Source organism: Strongylocentrotus purpuratus, unplaced genomic scaffold (genome assembly GCF_000002235.5).
Source record: "Strongylocentrotus purpuratus isolate Spur 01 unplaced genomic scaffold, Spur_5.0 spur5_scaffold_17, whole genome shotgun sequence".
In the NCBI taxonomy this organism is placed as follows: domain Eukaryota; kingdom Metazoa; phylum Echinodermata; class Echinoidea; order Camarodonta; family Strongylocentrotidae; genus Strongylocentrotus; species Strongylocentrotus purpuratus.
In genome coordinates, this window is record NW_022145602.1 from 27,701,554 (window position 1) to 27,717,977 (window position 16,424).

General features: G+C 35.7%; 1 protein-coding gene across 1 annotated transcript; it reads right to left on the minus strand.

The window, feature by feature from the left end:
* Positions 1-1,903: 1,903 nt before the first annotated feature.
* On the minus strand, positions 1,904-16,073 carry LOC105445025. The gene is made up of 9 exons (XM_030988341.1): positions 16,041-16,073; positions 12,090-12,235; positions 11,117-11,433; positions 8,538-10,135; positions 7,691-7,891; positions 7,191-7,361; positions 3,783-3,940; positions 2,765-2,989; positions 1,904-2,018 (listed from the first exon to the last, which is right to left on the minus strand). The coding sequence occupies exons 1-9, from the start codon at positions 16,071-16,073 to the stop codon at positions 1,904-1,906; spliced, it is 2,964 nt and encodes a 987-aa protein (XP_030844201.1).
* Between the last annotated feature and the right edge of the window lie 351 nt (positions 16,074-16,424).

Here is a 16,424-nt window from a genome sequence, read left to right on the forward strand (position 1 = left end):
TGGACGTGATAAACATTTGTTGTTGAATGTGGTTAATACTGATGACGATAATAAAATAACAATGATTATACCTGTACATAATAATAGTTATAATAATAATAATAATAATATAATGATGGTGATAATAATGATAATATTAATAATAATAAATGAGACTATAACGTAATTATAATAAAACAATTCATTATTGTAACCTGTAAACAATTATCATCTTTCTACTTCACTTGGTATACATGTATATTGTTTTTGATAAATGACTATATCTTTGTTTCATTATGTTTTTGTTTTTGTTTTCTGTCAACCCAAAATTATTTTATTGAATTTGTCTTTTTGTATGAGTTTATATGTTTAATGTGTGTATCCATATACCATGTACATACGACGAAACTTATGAACCTTATGAGTATTTTTTTTCTTACTTATTTTCATGAAATTATTTGTGACATTTTGATTTTTTTTTTCGTAGATAAATTATCTCCTCAGCGCTTTATTGTTCATTCTAAGTTCGGATAAAATATAGAATAATACATCTATCAAGATCAAATCATATTGTCACAATCATTTCATGAAATGGGGTAAGAAATAATTATTCCAACTCTATGAGCAGCAGAATATAACGGGTATCTAAACACTGACACCATTTAAGAAGAAAGAGTTATCCGTATCCACATGTTCAAAGAGGGATTAATGTTGGAAGAAGGATTAAATAAGGCTTGAACTAAACACCCGGGTTGCGGCGCGCTGGAAAACACTTGGGTCACGGCTTGCTGGGCCAATTTTGTTGTAATGGTGTCTTAAATCCGCCCTACACGCTGGGAAAATCTTATCTTAAAATAGCGACTGTTTTTTAACAATTTTTCAATGGGGGTGCGTGGGGAAATTTACTTTAAAAAGAAGTTGGAAGTACATACAGATGGGGAAAGATGAATTGCAGAAAATAAAAAATTAAATTGTAGGCAAAAAAAAGAACAGAGGAATGAAGGGGGAAACTGAAGGAAGAGAAAGAATTAAAGATGTAGAAGAACGATAAAAACAAATGGCAATTCCTTGGTGAATTTCTGCGCAAACCTGGCTGCGTATTCATGCAGTTTTTATTTTATTGATTTGATTTGATTTGATTTGATTTGATTTATTGGTTTCTGCATCTTTTTTTCTTTTTTCATCATACATTTTTATGAACATAATATGGTGTGATACAATATTTTAAGTGTATATAATTTTATACAGATAAACGAATTTAAACAAATATATTGAATGCATAGTTCAAATATATTGAATGCATAGTTAACATACATTAGATGCAGGAGGGCTACAGAAATAAGCAAAGTAGCTTGACGTGCCCGCAGCCCTCAACTTATTTACAACAACAATAACAAATACAAATAGAAAAGACTGACTCGCAGAGAAGAAAAGGAAAGGGGAGAGAAGGAGCGTTGGTAATAACACAATAAATCTCGTACATCTACTGATTAAATGCAGGTTCATTCATGGATGGCAAAACGATGTTAGGTCATGGACGATTACACATCATTGTTGAATATACAGTCAATGTACACACGAACATGAATACAGTACAATTACACACGACAGGATCAATACTTAAGGCACATCTGCGTCAATACCGATGAGAAGTGTCTCTATTCAGGGCAATTTCCTTTTTGACAATAACACAACTTCAGTTCCATAAAATATAAAAACATTGTTTTCAAAATACAGGCCAAGGTTTTCGAGGGCTCTTTAATGGCTGTTCTCCTTTTTCCAGATTCAACATTCATTTTCCATGGACTCCAGTCCGAGCTTTTATAGTTTTTTTACGGGCTAAGAATGGTATCTACTTTCTGCCCCTTCAAATTATACCAATCATTGCCAAAGCTTTCGTGAGTGTATATTATATATTTATAGCTTACAGCACACTCTCCACCTCTACTCTGAAGACCTTCTCGTTGTTGATTTTGTCTCTGAGGGCAAGCAGTTCGTCCCAGTCATCATCCATCTTAGACAACCGAATCGTCAGAACTCTGTGAGATAAATATAGTCTTGTAAGTGATTCTAGTTAAGTTGCTTAGACGTTGTTGTGTCTTCATCGCAATTTCACATAAGTTTAAGAATGATGGAAATGGCAAACTATTGATTTCTATGAGCAGTAAATGTTGAAGTGAACTGAATTGAATACTACCCATTTGCAGGATACTTAATCACTATCCACTCCCTTTCCCAATCAATTTGTTTTCTCTCTCTCTTTGTTGAAATGTATGTTGCTGCCAGCTTCCTCTCTAACATTTTTTGTTCAGTTTCTATTGTGTTCCTCATGTGTATGGTTCATTGTTTTAGTTGAAAATTTCTGATTCATTTGTCTTACCTACAATTAACCAAATCATGGGGATTTATTTAAATGTTATATCTAGATAATCATAAGACAAAGTATAAGACATCGCACTTTTAAAAAAAGATATAGAGTGAGAGCTGGTATAATAAGATTCTGGGGAAAAGAGTAGGGGAGAAAAATGTGGGAATACTTTATATGCATGGCATGAAATACAGTATGTTTATAGTGGAATAGAAAGAGAGAGAGAGAGAAAGAAAGAAAGTAGATGTGTATGTGTGTGTGTGTGTGTGCGTGTAAGAGAGACATAGAGAGAGAGAGAGAGAGAGAGGGAGAGAAAGGGGCTGGGATGAAAGAGCAGTTGAGAGAGGATAGGTTAGTGGTAGGAAAGGACTATTATAATGCGTAGCATGGTATAACAAAATAGAAACACAACCTCACCTTACGCTCTTCAGTTCTCTGAGGACTCGAGTCTCTCTCTGTGATTCCAAGATCTGTTTGACGATTGCAATGCCCAGGGGAATTCTGAATGTCAGCTTGACTAGTTGAGGAAAGACCCTCTCGAGGTTCTTGATCATTGTGATGGGCACATCTTTGACCGGGTAAGGATTGTGAGTGGGTCTGCCATCGATGGATAGCTCTGTAACTCCTTGGAACCCATGCATCCTTTTGTTATTGATGTTCGAAGGTGTCGGATATTATAAGAAAAGAAAGTAATGAGAATATCTAAAATATGAAGCTCTATGTATATACCAGTTGATTTGAACAAGTGGACATGCAAAGATATCGACATGTTGGGGTCCCACATGTGCTTTATAACATATATCCTGAAACAAAACATGAAATAGGGAATTTTAGGGGCAATACAATAGGCTATGACCTGGAAACTGGCCTACCTGAGCAGCCATTTACATGAAAAAGATTTAATTAATTAATTTTGTCTAATTAAGATAAATAAATCATCAAGTATTGAATATCCATCTTGCACAAATTCTAAACTTGCCACTTGATCATTAACGACCAAACTAATTTAATTTACATATAATCTCATTCATAAAGTTGAATAAAACTTTCAATATGGCAATTCAAATATTATGTTATGAAGGCTAAGAAGGACCGACATGGGTTGAATAGAGAAAGGGGAATAAGGGAGAGAATGCAACTGGATTAGTGTGTTCGTTATTACTATCGTCTGTTCGTGTATCTCTCTCTTTCTCTCTCTGTCTCTCTACATATATATATATATATATATATATGAACACACACATAGATATGCATATATAAGTGTACAATTTTAAATCCTCCACGGTTGCTTCATTATTTTCTTTTCACTGACACACACACACCCATTATAGAGACAGAGAGACAGAGACGGGGGGGGGGGGCATAACATGAAAATATGAATATACACAAACAAATGGACATGTATCAGTCTAAAAGAAAGAAAGAAATCCATTACCTTTTGATGAAGTCAAACCCGAATTTACGCGAGATGTAGATAGATAGCTTCTCCACACTGTCAAACATGTCACCACATGACAGCAATTCTATCACCATGTCGTTGTCTACTCTCAACTCACGCAGAGAGGTATGAGGTGTTGTGCTCTGAATATTACCCTAAATCAATAGAAATATGAACAAGCCCTTTTATAATTTATATTGTACACACTGTTGTCAATAAAGTTGGAAGACCTCACTAGTCACTATGCTGAATAGAATCATCAGACAGGCCGAGAAGATAATAGGCCACAAATTAAACTTTAGAGATGTATATCGAAATAGGATAGTACAATGACAAACATAGGACGGTACACTAGGATAGTACAATAGGCAAAACCGCTCCTAAATAATAATCAGGGGTGGAGGGGTGGAGGGGGGGGGGGGGGTAGGGGCTGCTCTCTTGATTCATGTTTTTATGTCTTAAATAGGTAGAGGTGTTGTGGTCGAGTGGATACGTCGCCGGACTGTCGATCACAAGGTCCGAGGTTCGAGTCCCGCCGCCGCACTAATGTCCTTTGGCAAGACATTGATCTACATTTGCCACACTCCACCCAAGAGCGCCAGGAGGGTTTAATCTGACTGACATGAGCGCATTACAAGAACCAACTATTATTAATATTATTACATTTTTCAACGGCAGGCATGGTGTAATTGATGGAGGGATGGGTAATGCTTTCCACGGAAAAGCGGTTCTGAAAATTTCTGGTGCTTCTAGAATTATTGTTACCGATGGACGTGATAAACATATGTTGTTGAATGTGGGTGATACTGATGACTATAATAAAATATAATAACGATGGTGATAATATTAATAATAATAATAAATGAGACTATAAAGCAATTATAATACTACAATACGTTATTGTTACCTTTAAACAATTATCTTTCTACCTCACTTGGTATACATGTATATTGTTTTTGATAAATGACTATATCTTTGTTTCATTATTTATTGTTTTTGTTTTTGTTTTCTGTGAAATTATTTTATTGAATTTGTCTTTTTGTATGAGTCTATATGTTTAATGTGTGTATCCATATACTATGTACATACAACAAAACTTATGAACCTTTTTTTTGGTTTTACTTATTTTCATGAAATTATTTGTGACATTTTGATTTTTTTTCGTAGATAAATTCTCTCCTCAGCGCTTTATTGTTCATTCTAAGTCTGGAGAAAATATAGAATAATTCATCTATCAAGAACAAATCATATTTTCACAATCATTTCATGAAATGGGGTAAGAAATAATTATTCCAACTCTATTAGCAGCAGTGTATAACGGATATCTAAACACTGACACCCTTTTGGAAGAAAGAGTTATACCCTTATCCACATGTTCAAAGAGGAATTAATGTTGGAAGAAGGATTAAATAAGGCTTGAACTAAACACTCGGGTTGCGGCGCGCGGGAAAACACTCGGGTCACGGCTTGCTGGGCCAATGTTGTTGTTGTTGTTGGTGTGTTTTGGCTTATTGGCGATTAGTCAGTAATTTGACTATTGTCGTCAAAATATTTTACGTCACGTGTTATATCTCTCATTTTTGTATTAGTTTTTTAATATTTTGTTAAATATTTTCATTTCGTTTTATATTTATCTATCTTTTAAGATAGTATCGAAAAACAATATCGTAAGCAAAACATTCATGGGCTTTGTTAGTGTTTCTTAACAGTACGTGCAGATTATTTGTTATATCACATACACAACATAAATAAATAAGATAGTACCTACACAAGCCTCTATGTTCAATAATCTTATCCTACCATTTATCATTGTTGTTACTTTTTCTTATTTTCTTTTCTTATTACATTATGTTATTACATTTTAATGTACTGAGTGTAATTTAGCATATTTATAATATTGTATTATGTTTTACTGTTCTTATTTTATTTCTTATTACATTATGTTACTATATTTTTAATGTAATGAGTGTAATTTAGCATATTATATTATTGTATTATGTTTTACTGTTCTTTTTTTCTTTTCTTATTACATTATGATGTTATATTTTTAATGTACTGGATACATTTATAGGTTTATGGGTTTAGCATATTTATAATATTGTATTATGTTTTACTGTTCATTGTTCTCTATACAAGGGAGGTATTACTTCCTGATAGGAAACCGTTTCGTTCTGAGAACGAACCGTACAACAGCTTTTTGTATGCTGGACTCACTCTTTTTTTAAGTATTCCATTATTTTTTCCGGTTGAGATTCGTTTATTTCTGTTAAAAACATAGCCCTTTCTATAATATAGTTAGGGCAATATACTAAAAAGTGTTTTACTGTCTCTATTTCATGGCATCTATTACAAAGACCAGTAGCATGAATTCTCAATCTGAGGAGATCCTGATTAAGTACAATGACCCCAAAGCGGAGGCGATGAATAACTGTTGCATTTTGTTGTAACAGTGTCTTCAATCGGCCCTACACGCTGTGAAAATCTTATTTTAAATTAGCGACTGTTTTTTAACAATTTTCAATGGGGTGCGTGGGGAAATTTACTTTAAAAAGAAGTTGGAAGTACATACAGATGGGGAAAGATGAATTGCAGAAAATAAAGAATTACATTGTAGGCAAAGAAAAAAAAGAGAGGAATGAAGGGGGAAACTGAAGGAAGTGAAAGAATTAAAGATGTAGAAGAACGATAAAAACAAATGGCAAAATAAATCATAAGATGATAGGGGAAACCAAGAAAGAATATCGTAAAGATTACATGATGGAATACAAAAAAAACTAAAAATGAAGAGGGAATGAAAGGACAAAAAATATTAAAAACATATAAACTACGACAGAGGACAAAAATATGATTAAGACGTTGTGGCAGAAGGAATTCAAGAAATGGATGGTAGAAGAATCAAAGATAAAGATATACATAAATAATTTTAAATCTCTTCTTCAATAACTTTTTTCCCTTATAAATCCAATTTGAAGACACCATTACAAACAAATTGGTCCAGCTAGGCCGTGACCCAAGTGTTTAGTATAATCCTGAAATAAGGAGAAGAAAAAGGATTAAAAACGAGAGCCATGTTAGGATTGTTAAAAATATAACTGTTGTAATGTTATATTTGATTCGCTCAGGATATTGTAGTTTATAAGCCACTTCTAATGACCCCTAAATATACACAGATATTTTCACGTTGTGCATTTTAGAATAATCACTGCCAGAGTGATCGAGGTGCTTCATTATCCCCTCTTGAAAAAAAAATCCTCCCACCTGTTTCCAATAGAATTTAGCGTCGGTGCATAAATGAATAACTTCTATAAACATGTATCCGGCAGTCGTCCCGATGGGTTTTAGAGTTTTGTCCAAATGACATATGTCTGACCATGAACATCTCCGAATTGGCTTATTATGACATACCTTTGCCGACGATATAGTCGATGCCCATTTCGAAAAGAAGTCTTTGTGTAGCTTATTCTCGCGCAATTCCAAACTCTCTAAGTGAGGAATCTGACAGATGAACTCTGCCAGGTCACGTGATGTCTGTCGCTGGGAGTGGAGGCTGGCGTAGTAAATCGTCAGGTTCTGAATCTGCCGTGGAAATTAAAATATTTTAATATTAAATATACAATCCATTCAGAAAATAATATTTCTTCAAAGATATGGTAAATTTATTTATTTATTCATGTTCTACATTAATAAAAATGTTATTCAAATATATGGATTTTCATTGTTTTTATCTTTGTTAGTCTTTTATGAACTAGCTAGTGGACGGAGGGAAATACTTAAACTCTTCTATTCAACTGTCACATTTAAAGGCAAATGCATTGTATGTAGGTTGTACCAACCAAACACCAAAATCACACTATTCATAGTAAAATATTGATACGAGCATTTTGTTATAAGATTAATGAACCTACCTGACATTGCTGTACCTTATCAGCAAGGATTGAGTAGAAGGCAGCATGCTTTGGTATCATGTCAGAAGGCATGGGAAGTGAGAAGGCAGAAGTAATGGGTCCGCCAATCCTCATGGTTCTCAGTGATGCCGATGACAGGATGAATTCTACTAGGTCCTGCGAAGCTATGCGGCCACATTCCTTATGCAAGACAAGGGAATCCTGCAAGGTAGAGAAATAAACAATTCTATGACGCGATAGAGACATATTAGGAACCAGTGCTGTGACACATACAATATGTGATAATGGACATCGAAGCTGCTGATGACCTCGATGACTTTGTTCAGCTTAGAAGAAACGTGATATGTGTTAACATTTCTGGTAGTGCATAGTTTGTTGATTATGAAATGTATGACGATGTGGGCCTCAACACATGAGTGTTATTATATCATCGTAGCTAAGCACCAATGAAATACACTGTGAAATACTTTAAAGCGGTTTGAAAAAAGAGAATATTGTTTTTTGTGCATCTGAAATTTGCTGCAACCACGCCATAACATTCAATTTTTTTATAATGGATTCTAGAAATTTAATTGAGAGAAAAAAAATTGCGCCATATTTCAGCATTTAACATCACCCCTATAATTAGATTAAAAATAGAATGATGACATTATATGCTGTAGTCCATGTATAGTACCCTCTGTCGTACATAATGAGGAAAATATAGAAACTGGGGGAGTGGGGGTGATTAGATTTGGAGCCTTTGTCAGCTAGATCATTCTAACTTTGGACTGTTGTGATATACAATGAGATGTACATTAGGTTTTAGGTACTCTTTGCCTAAGAATGGAGAGGAAAGTTGTATTACCACTTCACCCAGATGGTCCTTGATGTACAGCAATCCGGATATCGTATGTGCTGACCAACTATGCTGAATATGCAAGGTTTTCTTACTTATCATGAATTGATTCCCCACTTTCTTGGCCACTGATTGGTGTTGGCTCTCATACGCTACATCAACGATGAAACGCCATTCCCTATCTAGGGAATATTCATCAATGCGTTTTCCAACAAAGGAGACCTCTCTTTGGACAATCAGTATGAGACGCGTCACAATGTCCAGGCCATGCTCACTCCCTTGAGCAGACGTGAAATACAGTAGATAACGAAACTCCTCCTTCTTTTCAATGATTTCAGCCATGATCCTCTCATATCTGCCGTCATCTGAACAATGCAGTGATGCCACATACTTGGCCGCCATAAATTCTTGGAAGAGCTTGTGGGGAAACTGCACCATGGACATTTGTAAGCAAGGGTTCTTCCGTCTGTCACGTCTCGGGGTAGCATGCTTTTCTCTTGTCAGGACCCCAACTTTGCAGCCGATTTCCATAGATTCTCTGCAACTCTGAAAGGTGTCTTCAGGAAACTCTAGACATTTATCTTTAATCCCCTGAAAGGCAATTTCACCAATCTCAATTAGATGATTGGGAATCATCTGACGGAGCTCCAGCACAGTGGGAACCGTCTGGGAATCATCCTTGGATCCACAATGGTCTATCAGAAAGTCGACCATCTCTTCAAACAGCTGCGAAAATGTCTTCAACTTAGACATTGCCTCTCGTCTTTCTCCGTCGTACTCCCTCCACATGATGCACAGCATAGCAATGTAGATCGGGAAAGGTGCCATGTTTTGGGCAATGACATCGTTGGTGGTGATGAAATCAATCAGTTCTTGGGAGGGAGTTGCGTCTTGGTTAAAGAACTTCGTGATGTACGCAGCAACATTGTCGACTGAGAACCCTTCTAGGTATATGAACGCATAGACCTTCTTGAGTTCAGTGATGCTGCGGATTTCATCCACCCTCGACTTTCGTGATGTTACCAAGACCGTTCCGGATATGAACAGCCGGTTGAGAATGATTTGAACGATTTGATGAAGGTCTGAAAACTTTGCAGCAAGTTCGTCTAAACTATCAAGCACCAACAAGACGCGTTTCGGATTGGACAGGATGTAGCTATCTATCTGCGCTGCTGTAACCGGATTGTTGTCAGATAGGTAGGATTTGATAACTTCACCAACTGTCTTGTCCTTAGCCTTGCGGAGGGGAATCACAGCAACTAACTTGAACTGCTGGAAGCCAAGACCAAAAACCCAATCCCAAGCTATCTTAGCACAGAACGTCGTCTTTCCTGCTCCACCTTCAGCTTGTACTAGTATTCGATTCGGAAAAAGTCCGTTGATTTTTGTCTTGAGGAGGTTGCGAAAGAGCAGCTGTTTCCTGATCTTCTTGTCATTTCTATCTTCTTCGAGCAACGTTGGATTGGTGTAGATATGGTCGAACTCGAACATTACGTCATTATTGGTTGGGTCTGCTTGAATGGTACACATATTGAAGATGTAGTACTTCATAATGTCATTCACAACACTCTCCAATAGGTCATCTTCTAGTGAAATATCATCAGAAGCTATAAAGAAATGGAAATAAGAAAAAGAAATCGAATATTGTTTCTCTGAATCTTCATGCAGTGCGTCTCAGAAAAATAAAAACCGAGAATTATTGATGTTTTTATCATAACTTAATCACAATTATAATTAATAATTGACACATGTTTGTGAAGCTTAGATGCAAATCATACGATCCATATTTCACGCATGAGTGATTAAAAACAATTTGAAGATAGTGTACCAAAAAGTCATTTGGCGGACGGCATCTGAATTTCAAAAAGAAAATCACATTTCTAGAACGTTTATTTTCTGCCCTTTCACATGACACCTCAATCAGGAAAAGTGAGCCAGGAATAACAAAGTTCTGTTTGTTTAAAGTAATGCTTGCATTTCCATAATTTGATTAAACGAATTCGTTACCACTTGATTCCCTGCCGTAGCAACAAAAAAATTTGACAAAAGAGTTAACTCCGTTTCATTGACTATCATTCATTCACAAAGAAGATGAAAGACTTGATACATTCACAAAGAAGACGAAAGATTTGATGCATGGCTGATCGTGGCAACATATATCTCACGCCAGACAGATAATCTCCCAGTGCCACATTGTACAATGTACATTCTGCAACGAGTGAAAATTGGCACTGAAGGCAAATGAAGAGTTTACTACTTTCCTAAATTCCTTATAAAAGTCAGACTTTTGAAAATCAAAGTAGTGGTGGATGCTTGACCTTCCTCATGATCGTAATTTCCTGAAACCTTATTGATAGGAAAACAATGGACTGTTTTTCTTAGACATATATGATTTCACTAACATGTCAAGTGAAAATACCAAATTCTGGAAAATGGCTCCTACAATTTTGGCTACATAATTATATGTTAAACTTTATATGTAATTTCATTTGTATGGCAAGATGATTGCATTGAAAAAGTGTTGTAAGGGGCCATTTTCCCCCAAGAATTTGACGAAATAACACACATTTTTCTTTAAGAGAACTCACCGGTTTGCAGATCTGGAACCTTAGAAATCCCCAAGAACATATCTGCAAGTCGTTCAAGCCGTGCCAGCTTCAAAGCATCTGCAAGAGCTGGTCGTCCTTCCGCCTCTGTCTGGTTATCTCGCCAATCGCGGAGCATCTTCAATGTACCATCATACGTCACATGCTGGTAACGGGTGTTTGTGGCTATGTACCTCTCGATTTCGGCCGGATCAAAACCAAGGGCCTTGCCGAGAGTATCTATAGCCATGTTGCCTCGGATGAAACATGCAACGTCTTTCAAGATGTCATCAAAATCCTCTTCCCGTTCGGAATGACTCCTTCAGAGAAATGTCGATAACTTTATTCAGTTTGTAAACTGAGTATTGTACTATTCTATTTACACTAATGGTTGATTAGGTAGTGAAGAGGCCTCAATACGAGTTACAATTTTACAAATTGACCATATCTTACTAAGAATCACACACAGTAAAAGCCTTTTAACATAGATACATGTATGCAAATATGTAATAAGACAAACAAGAAGCACCAATTCTGGTCCAAAGTGTTATCATAATTATCATCTTGGTTTATACCGCAATCCTCAGAAAATTCAGGAAGTACATGGAAGACATGTTATATTTGTATGTGATGCTCAACGAATTCCATTAATGATCCTTGTATTACTTGTAGCCGTATGTCATCTTAGTGACAATGCTGCAGAGCCTTTAGAATATTACTAGAAGAGTACAGTCAGAGGAAGAGGAAGGTGTTGAAGAAGACGTAGCAGAAGAAGACGAAGCCGGACAAGAAGACAAAGAAGATGAGGAAGAAAAAGAAGAAGTAGTAGTAGGAGAAGAAGAACAACAACATCAACAAGAACAAAAACAGAAGAACAAGAATACGAACATCAGCAACATCAACATGAATAAGAAGAATAAAAAGTTAAAATATCATTATATTTCAAATACATGGAAATATAATCAGTATTACTTACGAATGTTTGGTTTTCGGTCCAGGGTTGGATTCCACATCTCCAGCCCTCATTAGGAGAGTTTGGGTGATATGAGGTTTATCGGCTTCTTTAACGTCGAGGTTTTGTGGAAGCTGAGTGGCAGATGAATTTCCCCCTCTGATGGCTGCCTGCTATTGGAGAAAACATTCTTATTTTTATCATTACTACTATTATGATAAATATCATTATAATTATTAATATTATTACGACAAGGCCTACTACTTCATTGTTTTCTTATTATTTTCGTCATTGTCTCTTTGAAAAAGCAAATACATATTTATTTCATTTATTTCATATTTGTGTATTTGTCTTTGTATCTCACTTGAGAGAGATAAATGTTTAATCGAAGAAAGAAATATATTAGATAAGTTGGTACTGAGTGTTGAAGTGAAGAAATAGGGAGAGTGAAGGTCTGAAATGTGCCATTGATGGTAGAGAGTTGATTAATTCAGCTATGCCAGGGATTATTGTGTTGACCCTGTATTATGTTGATAAATAGAAAAGTATGACTAAGCACGTATTTCAGGTTCTGTACATGATGTCTAGAGGGTTAGCGTGGGTACAGTCTGAGACTTTGCCACATCTCGATTTTAAAGCCAAGAGGCATACAGGTCAGGATTTGGCTCGCTCTGCGGACATTGCTGGTTTTCTTATAATTTTCTTCCTGGACACAAATTGCTGACTTTCTCTTAAAGTCAAGAGCCAGGCGGTTTTCGTTAGCAAAATTGGCTGATATATTTTAGTTTTGTATTACTGCAGCCATCGGTAAGTGATTTGAAAGTAACAACTTACATTATATCACTTGGTTATTCTTGTATGGTGAAATTGCATATGTGAGGGAAATGAAGCTATGAAATTTAGTGTTAACTCTGTGAAAATAATGAAGTTTGATTTAGTGTTTTGTCCTCTAAAAATGGAAATGGAAGGATATACATTTTGTAGTTCTGGATTGTGAAAGTTTGTTTAATTTCAGTCGTTCTAATGGAATAAAATGAATGAGTATATACATGTTAATTTAATGTGAAGTGTTTGTGCACAGGCTAGAAAAAGTATACATGAATTCTTATGATTAGATAACACATGATGTTTATAAAACCACGTCCGTCCTCGAGAACCAAGAGCCAGAGGTTTTAGGGGGCTGTAAAGTGGAGCTCTACCTTTCACCAATACGAACGGACATTTTTTCCAGCGTCTTCCGCAATGACTTTGGGACATACCATATTGATTTTTACTACAAAAGAAACTTTTGAAAGAAATCCTGGAAAAGCAGTGAAGACGACATGAGTTATAACTACAAGCGAAACTGAATTGAACATAATTTAATGGAAGTCATGCCTTATATTGAGGGCTCTCTGCATGAAGCAGAGTAGACTTAAATTCTATTTTGAAAATGATGTTGGTAATTTTGTTGTTGTTTCTTTCGTAATGTACAACATTTGTGGTTTCTTTTGATATGAAACAAAAGAAGCATTGGATTGAAAAGAAATTATACTAAGAAGGAACAGAGTTTTGGATATTGAGATGTGTATCTACTTCGGGTCTGTACAGGTTTAAAGAACACAGGATGCGAAGTGATATATTAGACAGTTTGAAAATCCTAATGTATGTTGAGAGTTTGTTTGTATTGCTCATAAGGAATGTAATGTGCCAAGGTTGTTTGTATTAGTGTTTAAATATCATAACTTATTATCTTTTCTTAAAGCAGGGACTGGTGTAAATGTTTTATTTTCAGAATAAAGTGAGGGTATAGCAGTATGGTAAATGGCATGTGTGTAGTAAGCAAATAATTACCGTTGGTGAAGGTGATGGGACAAACTATCACTTCCGATCTGTATGTAGCTATCTTTCCGAAGCGAAGCTGAGGAAAGATAGCGTATACATCCTGATCGACGAGGAAGTGATCGTTTGCCATCGCCTGAAACCAAAAGGTGATTATTTGCTTTATATTCCACATCTAAAACTTTTTAACTACACAAAGAAAAGGACGTGTATGCATTTAATGCCCAAATTTGGGTGTATGCCCAAATTCACACCAAAAAAGTTTAAGTTTAACCCAACCCCTTGAGGGTACGGTGCGCGCATGTGTTTTCTTTAATTGCGCTCAATGGTAGGCCTAATGCGCGCTAAATTACGCCTGTTTTAGTGCGCTTTTGGATAATCTTGTGAAAGTGCGTTGCCCTGTAGATAGTACCTCTATCTTTAGTGAAAGTGCATTGCACTGTGTAGATAGTAGTACTATCTACACAGTGTAACGAACTTTTTGCTTCTCCCATCAATAATGGGCGAACTATCTTTCATCACGTGATTTACTTTTGACCAATCGTAGAGCAAGATTCTTAGTATGTAGAATATAATTGCAATTATTTTAAGTTACCATGTGACAGTCATTATCATTATCATCTTTACTATTATTACTATCATTACTTTTGATATCATTATCTATATTATTATTTATATCATTAGTAATATTATTATCATTTATCTTATCATCAGTAGAAGTAGTAGTATTTTATTTAGCAAAGACAAACTCAAGAAAACAGTGAAAGCAAAACAACAATAATATAGATGCCAGGAACAAAAGATTAACTAAATACATGTATATACACTGTATACCCCGTTCTTTTTTTTCTTCAATCCATGTGTCTTTAGACATAAAATAAATAGTACATAATAGCAAGATACTACAAATATTGAAATGCAAGTATAAGAGAAAACAAATTAATGTCGCATTACGTAAATTTATATGCCTGAAAAAAGGAACACGTTATGCATATTTCAGAATATGTCTCAAAGAGAAAAGTCTGCTCAACAAAATCTCCGGGATGATTTACAACAAATCTTATAAATGCATGCATGTTTCCAATGTAAGCCTACTATTGCTAAATGTGTCTAAAATATATGTCGTATGCATACCCCTCCCTCTCCCAGCTCCTTTTCTCTCTCCTTCTCTTTCTCTCACTCTCTCTCTCTCTCTCTCTCTCATAGGTTAGTTAGTACATGTATATCTTTCTTTTTCCTATGTCTGTCAGGCCTGAGTCCTCTGAATATTGAAGTTTTGTGATCATTATAATGATTCTGTATTTTACAATAAAAACAAGAACATACGAGACAACCAAATAACTTTCCTAAGAGCCATAATGAAAATGAATACAGGGTAGACTATATTCACATTTTACTGGTTGGTTTAATCATCAATGAACGAAAACAGCGAAAACATCATAATGCAAGGATCAAATGTATAAATGACCCTTTTTTCATATTTACGGAAGAAGTCCCAATTCCATTATGTCCAATAAATTCATTCACATGGCCTTGCGCCATCTCGCGTCCGCATGACATTGTACATTCGGGAATTCCCCATTTAAATAGGGTCACGCGCCGGTAGTAAATGGAGAAAAATCTCTGTTTGCTGATGCTGACAAATAGTTGATGCACACGTACGAAATGACGTCTAGATTTAGTCGAAGTATATTGAGGATCAGCGAAATGCCCCGGTAAAAATCGCGTTGATCCTGTGAAAACGTATCTTCAAGTTTAAGTTTATTTTCCTCAACCCTAATCACAATAACAAAAAATGTATCACAAAAAGCAGCAATCATTATAAAAAGTGGCCTAAAAAGATGCAACTAGGTCTAGATCTATAACATTTAACAATACTAAAATTATATTACATGATTAGGCTAAATCATAAAAATTCATAGGCCAACTCGAAAACAAAGGATAACATTAAATACAAATGTGGAGGGGAAACATATAGGCCACTAGGGCACTAGACTTTCGAAGAAGAACCCCTATATGTCATTAATCTATGAAGATAATCAGCAGTTCACTCCTTTTCAAATAATCAAATGACCCTAACATCATATGGTCAGGTGGTCGGTGACGTACGGACAAGAATAGCAGTTTACGATTCAAAGAGAACATGAAACTTACCCATTTAAGATCTTCCCTTCGGCAACCCGCCATGTTCTACTTGTAGTAATGTCGATATCGGAGCTCAATTAATCAGGTGCCTACATGCCGAGCTATATACACTATTCATAGTCCAATATTGCAATGCGCTAGCGCTGGCTGGTTAGCTTCCGCTCCTTCATTCAAAGCACGAGACCAATATGGATGAAGCTAGCCACCAATAATGGGGGTCATGGTGTCTCCAAATCGTACAATCAAAATGTACACGTGTCGGCTGACGGTACCGGCAACAGGAGTAAGACATTATATTTTGATGTTTACAAAACCTATCTTTATTAACCTAAATAATGACCACCACCATTTCGAGCTGATCTGAAGGGTTGCTGTTTACTCTCACACATTGGC